General features: G+C 33.8%; 1 protein-coding gene across 2 annotated transcripts; it reads left to right on the top strand.

Annotated features, from left to right (window-relative positions):
- The first annotated feature begins 1,143 nt into the window (after positions 1 to 1,143).
- si:cabz01068815.1 (solute carrier family 51 subunit beta) lies at positions 1,144 to 11,952 on the top strand. 2 transcript variants are annotated; one of them, XM_056461046.1, is made up of 6 exons: positions 1,144 to 1,298; positions 3,481 to 3,533; positions 8,379 to 8,744; positions 9,390 to 9,509; positions 9,617 to 9,707; positions 11,335 to 11,952. In XM_056461046.1, the coding sequence occupies exons 2-6, from the start codon at positions 3,494 to 3,496 to the stop codon at positions 11,654 to 11,656; spliced, it is 939 nt and encodes a 312-aa protein (XP_056317021.1). In that variant the 5' UTR covers positions 1,144 to 1,298; positions 3,481 to 3,493; the 3' UTR covers positions 11,657 to 11,952. The 2 variants fall into 2 exon arrangements, with proteins under 2 accessions (XP_056317021.1, XP_056317019.1); XM_056461044.1 differs by having other exon boundaries at positions 3,475 to 3,533.
- The last annotated feature ends 353 nt before the right edge of the window (positions 11,953 to 12,305 follow it).

The following is a 12,305-nucleotide window of genomic DNA, read 5'->3' as shown; positions in this document are numbered from 1 at the left end:
GCACTGATCCTCTGCCTGCATTATTACTACGTCTGCTGGATTTGCCCCTTTGCTTGTCGCTTGGTTTGGACTGCCTTCCTGTTACCGACTATTTGCCTGTTAATATGTTGATGGCTCCGTCTCACCCTTTTAATAAACTTCCGCACATGGATTCAAACAAAGCCTCAGCCTCCTCGTTACAACCAGTATAATGAGCTGCAGGTGCTTTGTCAGTTACAAATTTGAAAAAAGGCGGGAAAATAAAGAACAGTAAACTCACATAAAGAACCATCTCAGCATAAAATGGATGCCCTTCCAGCCACAATCCACCCATACACTACAGACAATTTAGTTCATTTAATTCACCTATAGTGCATGTCTTTGTACTGTGGCGGAAACTGGAGCACCCGAAGGAATCCCAGGCAAGGGGAGAACATGCAAACTCCACACAGAGATGCCAACTGGCCCAGCTGGGACTCAGACCAGTGACCTTCTTGCTGTGAGGCGACAGTGCTAACCACTGAGCCACCGTGTCGCCTAAAACAGAACTATTATCTTTTTTTTTTTAGTGAAGGAGTTAAGTAAATTAAAAACGTCTTACAGAGGAAAAACACTCTCGGCATTGCGTTACTCCAGTTACTCATGAGTTTTATCTCTTCACCTCTGCAACAATGAAAGTGACACCTAGTTTATTCACCTCGAGCGGCTCCAAGAACTTGTGATAAAGAAATAAAAGCCACCTCTCTGTCTGCGCAAGCAAGCAAACACACACACACACATACATACATGTGACAGGTAGTTGACCGAAGAGTCAAACACTGTGTGCTCCGCATCTGTTCTCTGCTGTACTAACATGGCAAGGCTGGAGCGAGGCTGTACAAACACTGAGCAAAAATAAATACAAAATGATGCACGGCCTTACAGAACATATAACCGAGCATATTAAACAGCATCTAGCAAAGGCGAATTCATTTATTGCCTCTTTCTATCTCAAGATTGCCTAGATTACAGTATTTCCTGCATGTAAACAAACATGCACTATTATTATTACCCCAAGATTTATATAATAAGCTAAAACTATGTATATAATAACGTCACCAATAATTATGTAAAGAATATAAGATACAAACTTTGTAATAATCTTCTCTCCTGCTTCATAAAGAAATCAAACTGCATTATAAAACAGAAAGGAATTGCACGAGTGTGTATCTCCTCCCAGTTGAACTTTGGAAACTCTCTGCCGTGGTAAAGTGTTGCCATGTGCAGTCATTCTTTCTGTTTGCTGTTCAGTGTGTGTCTGAAACTCTGCTCTTCTGCAGGTGAGTTGAATTTATTTTTTTATTAATAAGCATCAGTGAAGATGATACAGAAGCTGCGTGGTCAGACTGCACCATTGGGTTGTTCTCGTCTCGATAAGAATTACTGATAAGGATTGCTATCACATCCTTCCTTTTTTGTGTTACAGTGACACTTATATTGGAAAAAAATACATTTCTTTCACATATTATATGTAATATAATAAGTGTTATGTATTCTTTTACATTTTATATGTCACATTTAATTCAATGTACTTTTTTGTTATTTTCGGAAGACAAAAGCAATTAAAATAATAAAGATAAATCACTTTTTTCAGTAATAAGTTCACAAAAATCTAATACTGATAATGAAAAATTGACATAAGCAACTTTAACACCCTTACAAAAAATAAGTATATTTCTTTCACATATTATATGTAATATAATAAGCATTTTATATATATATATATTTACAAATTATATGTCACATTTAATTCAATGTACTTTCTTGGTTATTTTCAGAAGGCAAAAGCAATTAAAATAATTTAAATAAATCACTTCTTTCAGTAACAAGTTCACAGAAATCTAATCTTGATAATGCAAAATTGACATTAGCAACTTTAACACGCTTAAAAAAATAAGTCTATTTCTTCCACATATTATATGTAATATAGTAAGCCTTTTATGTTGTTTTAAATATTATGTCATGTAATTTAATGCACTTACTTGGTTATTTTTAGAAGGAAAAAGCAATTAAAATAATTAAAATAACTTTTTTCAATAACAAGTTCGCAGAAATCTAACATTGATCATATAAAATTGACATTAGCAACTTTAACACACTTAAAAAAACAAGTATGTTTCTTTCACATATTATGTGTAATATAATAAGCATTACATATATTTATTTACATAATATATGTCACATTTAATTCAATATACTTTCTTGGATATTTGTGGAAGGCAAAAGCAATTAAAGTAATTAAAATATATTTTTTTAAATTCACAAGTTCACAGAAATCTAACATTGATAATGCAAAATTGACATTAGAAACTTTAAGACATTTACAAAAAATAAGTCTATTTCTTCCACGTATTATATGTAATATAATAAGCCTTTTATGTTGTTTTACATATTGTGTCACATGTATTTAATGCACTTACTTGGTTATTTTCAGAAGGCAAAAGCAATTAAAATAATTACAATAACTTTTTTAGTAACAAGTTCACAGAAATCTAATATTAATTATGTAAAATTGACATAAGCAACTTTAACACCCTTACAAAAAATAAGTATGTTTCTTTCACATATCATATGTAATATAATAAGCCTTTTATATTGTTTTACATATTATATGTCACATTTAATTCAATGTACTTTCTTGGTTATTTTTGTAAGGCAAAAGAAATTAAAATAATTAAATTTTTTCACAGAAATCTAATATTGATCATGTAAAATTGACATTAGCATTAACACCCTTACAAAAAATCTGTATATTTCAAGTCTTTTTATTCAGTTCAAGTGTATATCTAATTTTAAGTATGTTTCATTCAGAAAGTATACTTATATAAATGTACTAAATTTAAATGCCACTACACTAAAGATGACCTTATAGTCATCCCGGTTCTAGTTTAAACACATTTTAGTTCATTAAAATACACCTTGATATATAATTTGAAGTTTTGTTGTTGTTTTTTTATACTGCAAATGTGACTTGTTACTATATAAAATGTGTAAGGTCATATAACAGAGTAAAAAAAGTAATTTACAAATTAAAAGCAATCTGAAAGTACACATCATTTAATTTAGTCATATCTTTATATTTTACATCACATCTTTAGGTTAAAAAGCGCACTTGAATACAACTTGTCTGTTGTGTAAAGGGATATCTTAGATAGAGTGGTAAAAACCTAAATTGTGATTTTATTTTCTAACATTAAAAAAAATGAACACTGAGTTGGGGTTCGACATCTGGTTTTTGTCGAGCATGCTATCTCAATCTCTCATTAGGAAAGTTTCGAGCATTGCACCATGGCCTCTTTACTCAAGCTGACGTGTTCAAGCATTGCATATGTACAATGTGTAAGGGAGGAATTTTTACAAATGAAAATGCAACGATAACCTGATATGTTGTTGTTTTTTTTTAACAATGTTAATTTGTTATTAATACAAGTTTGGATGTCTGCATTTTGTCTTCAGACTCAGTATTACAGGAGCGATGCTGCTGTTCTGGATTGCCTTATGTCTTATGTGGCCTGGTACAGTATACTTCTAATCTCATAAAATCATGAATTAGGTGAATCGTGTAAATCCTGCCAAATTAAAACATTTCAGGGCTTTCCTATAATAAGCTATTCGGTAAGCCTATATAGACTGTGCAGATGGTGCCAATGATTTTGTAGTACAGTGAAATTTGGAAATACGGCTTTCCTCTATTTCAATATTGATGTGAAATGTGAAGTGGACACATTTTGTGAGATTCACCATCACTTAAAATGGTTATTTTTTTGCAATACAAAATCAGTTAATTAATAAATACATTTATTTTACTTCATTTATTCCATTCAGTGCATTACTTGCAGTTTCTTTAAAATGCCTTGTGATATTTACAACTAGGGCTGCACAATATATCGTTTCAGCATTGATATCAGAATGTGATCGCAGGATTTGCAATGTTGAGTTTGTATTATAATTTATCATGTGTTTTTAAGGTTTTCAAAGCATTCAGACATAAATTGTACCATTTATAACTTTAATATTGATTAATTTAATTATTTTTATATTTACAATACCTGAATACTGTTAGACTCGGAAAACAATAAAACACTACCTGTAACTTTTTTTTATTGTATTAATCTATGTTTTTAATTTGTTTATTAGTTTTTTATGCTGATGGACTTCCCCAGAAAATCATCCTAATCAATCTAAAATATTAAACAAATCTTTCTAAATAAAGTAATTTGGTGAAATTGTATTCATTTCGCAATATATCGGCAGACTATCAAAATAATGCAATGATTGAGTTTTCCAATACCGTGCAGCCCTTGAAGGCAAAATTTTTAGCCCTCCTGTGAAATCTGAATTATTTTACAAATATTTCCCAAGTGCTGTTTAACAGAGAAAGATTTTTTTCCTTAATACATTTTTAAACATAATAATTTTATTGGCTAATTTGTAATAACTAATTTCTTTTGTTTTTACATTACATATAGTACATACTATTTTACTAGTTATTTTGCAAGATACTAGTAGTATTTAGTTAAAAATTGAGGTAAATTAGGGAAGTCATTGGACAATAGTGGTTTATTCTGTAGACAACTGGGAAAAAAAGGGTTTTAATTAATTATATTGAATTATCTAAATTATATAGAAAGGGGATAATGATTATTTGTTAATTAAAAATACATATTTAACAATTTAAAAAAAGGCTTTTACTCCAGCCAAGCTAAAATAAATAGGATCATGTCCAGAAGAAAAAAATAATAGGAAATAATGTGTGAAATTTCCTTTACTCTGGTAAACAGTACTTTGAAATTATTTGTTTAATTGTTTCAATTATTTATAATTTGACCAGTATACGGTTTGTATTTATGTCACAAAAGAGCTTTTCACACGAGTTGTAGTTATTGTAAACCTCACTTTTAACCCAGGGAAAAGACTGTTTCACGCTACTAATTAAGAAACTGAGCCGTTTCCAGCATTATGGATGTGACATTTGCAGTAAAATCTCAAAACATAAATTCACAGAGAAACTTTATGTTAACATTATATAAAAACATCTGTTTATATTTTCCAAAACAACTAGCCACAGAGTTATGGAATCAGTAAAACATCAATTCAATTCAATTCAATTCAATTCACCTTTATTTGTATAGCGCTTATACAATGTAGATTGTGTCAAAGCAGCTTCACATAAAAGGTCACAGTAAATAGGAACAGTGTAGTTCATCAATCTGTAAACATTTTAAATTTGAAATGATGAAAATAAACATGCGTTATGGATGTGACCAAAAAAGTCTGTGATTATACAGTATAGAGAAATTAAACAGCACAATGATGGTGTCGCCTCTCTTTTATGGATGTGACATATGTGAAATTGACACTTGTGTGACTTTGAGAAATCAAATATAATTGTTTGAAAACATTGACAGACATTTTTGAATATTATTAAAGTACTGTAAAATACTTGCTTACACACACAAAAAAATATTGAAACTGTTTCGCTATTTTTTGTGAAAACTTTATAACGTCTATTGTGAAAAGTATAACGTCTATTGAGTAAAAAAGGTCATTCGTAGTGATGCAGAGTCCATTAATTCATACCTTTACAGTCCGAAATGTCCATTCAGAAAACGTCTGATCAGCAGAAGCTCGACCTGAGTCGAACGAGTCGCGTGCTGCGTTCATCCAATCAGTGAGTCTGACACCGCAAATATGCAAATAAGCAGGTTAAACCAAGGCTAACCTCAGCATAATATACCCAGGATTCAAATATTGCTAGGATTTATGCATAGGCCTTCTGTTCTCACTCGCATGTTCAGGGAGGCCCAGTTACAACGAGGAGAAATGAAAATATTTGTTAAAATATATTTGCACTTCTCGAAACACAGTAAGGATTTCCTTCAAAAGCCTGTAAAACCGTTTTAAACATGTTTATATTTATATGAAAGCACAGAAAGCAACATTTGGTGGGATAACCCTGACCCTTCTACAACTATAGGGTATGCTATAACACACCACAGTTTACTGGAGTAAAAATTAATGTATACTACAGTTTTCTTCAAGTTTTATTTTATTTTCTTCAAGTTTATCAGTTCACTTGTTAATACTACAAGTATGCTAAATACTAAAATATATACAATGCACTTTATTATAGTCAACCCGCAACCCAGTACTAAGAAACACCCATACACACTCATTCACACACTACAGACAATTTTGTTTACCCAATTCACTTACATTGCATGTCTTACTGTGGGGGAAACTGGAGCATCAGGAGGAAACCCACGCCAACACGAGAACACACAAACTCCACACAGAAATGCCAACTGGACCAGCTGGGACTCGAACCATCGACCTTCTTGCTGTGAAGTGAAAGTGCTAATCAATGAGAAACAAATGAGAAATTGCTTTCTGGTTGTGCGCAAGTTAAAAGAAAGATGACGTGAAAGTCATTCATTGATTCATTCATTTTCTTTTCGGCTTAGTGCCTTTATATATCAAGGGTCGCCACAGTGGAATGAACTGCCAACTTATCCAGCACATGTTTTACGCAGCGGATGCCCTTCCAGCTGCAACCCATCACTGGGAAACACCCACTCACTCTTGCACACACTCACATACACTACGGCCAATTTAGCTTATTCAGTTCACCTATAGCGCATGTCTTTGGGATGTGGGGGAAACTGGGGCACCCGGAGGAAACCCACGCGAACGCAGGGAGAACATGCAAAGTCCACACAGAAATGCCAACTGACCAAGCCGGGGCTCGAACCAGCAACCTTCTTGCTGCAATTGTGCTACCCACTGCGCCATCGTGCTGCCCATATGCAAGTCAAACAAGCAATAAATCATGTAGAAAACAAAGTTCTTATGTATTAAATTTATATTTTTAAGCCTGATTTTCAATCACAACAAATGTTAGCATTTGTTATTCTGAAAAATTTCCATTTTCTGTCAAAATAAATATATTAAAAATAAATAAACAAATAAATACATGCTCCAAGTTACAATATTCCTATTTTTCTAATTTCAATCATTGTAACATATGCAATATATAATATAGGAAACAAATAATTGTGGGCTACATACCCACATTAAATAAATACAATAGTAATTTATATTAAATACTGGTGTTTTTTAACCATGCTAAAGTACTTCAAGTAATTTGTTGTGATAATTCCATAGTTGCTTAATATAGTAATATAAACAAATGACCAAATACTGTAGTTTTCGATAACTATACCATAATACTCCACAGTTTACTACACTGTAAACTGTAAAAAATGCATGCAGGGTTCCACACAGTTCATTCATGTTGTCCCAACACAAATTGATTAAATTTAAGTGATTTTAATATAAAACAATTAAGTTGTCCCAAACAAATCTCAAGAATCATGTTTTCAGCTCATTTTAAATAAGTAGTTTGAAGAAGCAGCAAAATAGTTTAGTAAAGTATAGTTTAGTAAAGTATAGTTTAGTATGGTGTAGTGTAGTATAGTATAGTAAAGTATAGTATAGTATAGTATAGTATAGTATAGTATAGTATAGTATAGTATAGTATGGTGTAGTATAGTATAGTATAGTTTAGTTTAGTATAGTTTAGTATGGTGTAGTATAGTATAGTATAGTATAGTATAGTATAGTATAGTATAGTATAGTATAGTATAGTATAGAATAGTACAGTACAGTCTAGTATGGTGTAGTGTAGTATAGTATAGTATAGAATAGTACAGTACAGTCTAGTATAGTATAGTATAGTTTAGTATAGTATAGTATAGTGTAGTGTAGTATAGTATTGTATAGTATAGTATAGTATAGTATAGTTTAGTGTAGTGTAGTGTAGTATAGAATAGTACAGTACAGTACAGTACAGTACAGTACAGTATAGTATAGTATAGTATGGTGTAGTATAGTTTTGTATGGTGTAGTGTAGTATAGAATAGTACAGTACAGTCTAGTATAGTATAGTATAGTATAGTATAGTATAGAATAGTACAGTACAGTACAGTACAGTACAGTACAGTACAGTACAGTATAGTATAGTATAGTTTAGTATGGTGTAGTGTAGTGTAGTATAGAATAGTACAGTACAGTCTAGCATAGTGTAGTATAGTTTAGTTCAGTATGGTGTAGTATAGTGTAGTATAGTATAGTATAGTATGGTATAGTATAGTATAGCATAGCATAGCATAGCATAGCATAGCATAGCATACTACTTATAATGTAGTTAGCATGTAGACAATGAGTTGCAAATCATATTAAAGTATTACAATTTGTTCAAAATAAAGAAAAAGGCTCTGGGGATGTGCACAAGTTACGAGAAAGATAAACAAGCCCTAAATCATAATATGATAAACGTTTTTTTTTATTATTATTGGTAGGCACACTCAGCTTCAGGATGCTCAGCTCCAGGGATGGTCTGTGTCTGGAGGACACATCTGACAGAGGGCTTCAGTTAAAGTCATGCAGCCTGGATTCAGTCCTGCAGCAGTGGATGTGGACGGACCAGCAGCTCCTGATGAACGCAGGCTCTCTGAAGTGTCTCTCTGCCATTCACACTGACCCCGTCCGGACCGTCAGCTGTGAGTCTGCCGAACAGATCCAATGGCGGTGCAAAGATCAGCAGCTCATTGGCCTGGTGAACGGCCTTTCGTTGAGCACAGAGAAAGGAAAAATCACACTTAGCAGAGCAGGACAGCACATGTGGAGATCTGTGGACACATCTGACATTTGCCAAAAGACACTGAGTGAGTGAATAGATGGTTAGATGGATGGATGGGATGAGAAAGAGATGGATGGATTGGTGGATGGATGAATGGATGGATGGATGAATGGATAGATGGATGGATGGATGGATGGGATGAGAAAGGGATGGATGGATGGATGGATGGATGAATGGGTGGATGGGATGAGAAAGGGATGGATGGATGGATAGATTGAATGAGAAAACAGTAGATGGATGGATAGATGGATGGATGGATGGATGGATGGATGGATGGATGGATGGATGGACTGATTGAATGAGAAAACAGTAGATGGATGGATGGATGGATGGAATGAGAAAGAAATGGATGGAATGAGAAAACAGTAGATGGATGGATGGATGGATGGATGGATGGATGGATGGATGGATGGATGGATGGATGGATGGATGGATGGATGGATGGATGGATGGATGGATGGATGGATGGATGGATAGATAGATAGATAGATAGATAGATAGATAGATAGATAGATAGATAGATAGATAGATAGATAGATAGATAGATAGATAGATAGATAGATAGATAGATAGATAAGCCATTTCTGCCCCATGTTTGCAATATGAAAAGAAACTCCACTAACCTGCATCAATAGACAGTACATGTGATTTTCACTGATTATTCTCACAGGATCCAGAAGGGACAGTGATTTAGAGACGGATGAGTTTGACTTCGCTGAAACGTCGCCTGAGCAAAGAATGACAGAGGCACAGATGAAGTTTTTACAGTGGTATTACCGCACAGAGGACCGTGAGTGCACCCAGATTAATACTAAGATTTCTTCTGTTTGAGGAATTTAAAACGGCTTGAAACATATAGTTGGATGTGGATCACATTAAAGGTCTCTTGTTTCACAGCGACGCCGTGGAAGTTTGGCATGCTGGCATTTGCTTTTCTGGGTCTTCTAATTGGTGCTATGCTGATTGTTATGGGCATGATGGCTAACAGGTTAGTAATAGTGACCAACACAAACCAGACCAATAACCTTATGAAGTTCACAATCACAAAAATGTTTAAAGCAAACAAAAAAAAACATCAAATCACACCAAACACACACACACACATATACAGTATACAGTGCATCTGGAAAGTATTCATAGCGCTTCTTATTCCAAAATGGATTAAATTCCCTTATTTCCTCTATTCTACACACAATACCCCATAATGAAAATGTGAAAAAGGAATTTTTGAAATTGTTGCAAATTTATTAAAAATAAAAAGCCTGAAAAATCACATGCACATCAGTATTCACAGCCTTTGCTCAATACTTTGTTGATGCACCTTTGGCAGCAATTACAGCCTCAAATCTTTTTGAATATGATGCCACAAGCTTGGCACACCTGTCTTTGGGAATTTTTGCCCATTACTCTTTGCAGTCCCTCTCAAGCTCTATTAGCTTGGATTAGAAGCGACGGTGTACAGCCATTTTCAGATCTCTCCAGAGATGTTTAATAGGATTTAGGTCTGGGCTCTGGCTGGGCCACTCAAGGACATGTCTACAGACAATTCCTTTGTCTTCATGCTTGGTTTGTGCTTTGACATGCACTGTCAACCCTGGGACCTTAAATAGACAGGTGTATTCCTTATCAAATCATGTCCAATCAGCTGAATTTACCACAGGTGAACTCCAATTAAGCTGCTGAAACATCTCAAGAATGATCAGTGGAAAGAGAATGTACCTGAGCTCAATTTTAGAGCTTCACGGCAAAGGCTGTGAATACTGATGTACATGTGATTTTTCAGGTTTTTTATTTTAATAAATTTGCAACAATTAAAAAAACTCTTTTTTTCACATTGTCATTATGGGGTTTTGTGTGTAGAATTTTGAGGAAATAAATGAATTTAATCTATTTTGGAATAAGGCTGTAACATAAAAAAATGTGGAAAAGGTGAAGCGCTATCAATATTTTGCAGATACACTGTAACTGAATGGACACTAGAAACCTTTAAAGGGGACCTATTGCGCAAAAGTCACTTTTATAAGGGGTTTAAACTCAGTTGTGTGGTAACAGTGTGTGAATATAACCAGACTCTAATTATACAAATTAATTAATTCTAATTTTTATAACCACACTTGATTAAAACAGTCTGCAGAAACACTTTGATTGACATTCTCCCTTTGTACGTGTCATCAGAGGGGAAAGCCCCGCCCATTAGTGAGGATCTGTCCCTCATTAGCATATAGACAGCCCTGAGTGAGAAGCAGCCGTCCACCATTAGAGTTTTCAGATAATGTCAGTGGCTAAGAGCAAAATCTCATTTGAATTTAAAGCGACAGTCACCAAAACAGCACAATTAGGATCCAAACCTAAAAGGGGCAGTTGTAAAACATAATCTGTGTGGTATTTTGAGCTGAAACTTCCCATACACTTTAGGGATATCAGAGACTTATTTTACATCTCCTAAAAAGGGGCATAATAGGTCCCCTTTAAGTGTCAATACACTGCGTTCAATTCAGAAGGGCTCATTTCTATGCCACAATCCCTTCAGAGGGACTCGCCGAAGGGATTAGGACATATGAATGAACTCTTCCAAATTAAATGCAGTAAAAATCACCTATATGTCTCCCACACAGGAACAGGAAGCAAATAGCCAAATATAAAGCATCCACAAAGGTCAAAGAGGTGAAAACTGAAACAGAAGAGCTGCAGGTCATCATCACTGACAACAATGAAGAGAAAACACAACACAACACAACGCACAACAGCGGAGTCTCAGACGAGCTGAAGCCGGGAGAAATAATGGTGACCTGGAGGGACGGAAATGTGTCCACTCTTTATCCTGAGCCTGCGGACGAAGGCCAAGCTGAAGAGGACGTCCTGAAAGTGAATGAGGCATATGAAGACCCCCAAAACACAACACACGTAATAACATCATCTGAGACCATCGCCTTTTAGTTTAGTCCTACTGTTTGTGGTCGAGTTTTACATTTTTGACTATTTTAGAGTTAAAATACCTGAAGGGGAACTCATTTTCCCCCTCATAATGAGCAAAATAGCTATTTAAATGTACATTTATTTTACACGTATGATTATTGCACTCGGTTTTCATAGTCCAAAATATATACTTTATATGTAGCATTATGTTAACGTACACTGCCCAAAAATGTATAAATCATTTTCTTTTACTTAATTTTTTTTAACCACAATGACATTTATTTTTTCTTGTTTTAATAAAAAGAAAACAAAACCTAGTATGTTATATCTTTTTACTTTTCACGTAAATGCATCTTGATAAGGGATAATTATGCATAACACTATTTTTTGTTGCAATAAAAAAGCATTATGAAATACATCCATATTTATATATATCAGTGCTGTCAAAAGATTAATCACGATTAATCCCATCCAAAATAAAAGTTCATATTTACTATATACACACACACACACACACACATATATATATATATACACACACACATACACATACATATATATATATATATATATATATATATATATATATATATATATATATATATATATATATATATATATATATACACACACACATACATATATATATATATATATGTATGTGTATGTG

This window comes from Danio aesculapii, chromosome 7, assembly GCF_903798145.1.
Source record: "Danio aesculapii chromosome 7, fDanAes4.1, whole genome shotgun sequence".
Taxonomy (NCBI): Eukaryota; Metazoa; Chordata; class Actinopteri; order Cypriniformes; family Danionidae; genus Danio; species Danio aesculapii.
This window is presented reverse-complemented; position numbering and strand designations above follow the sequence as displayed.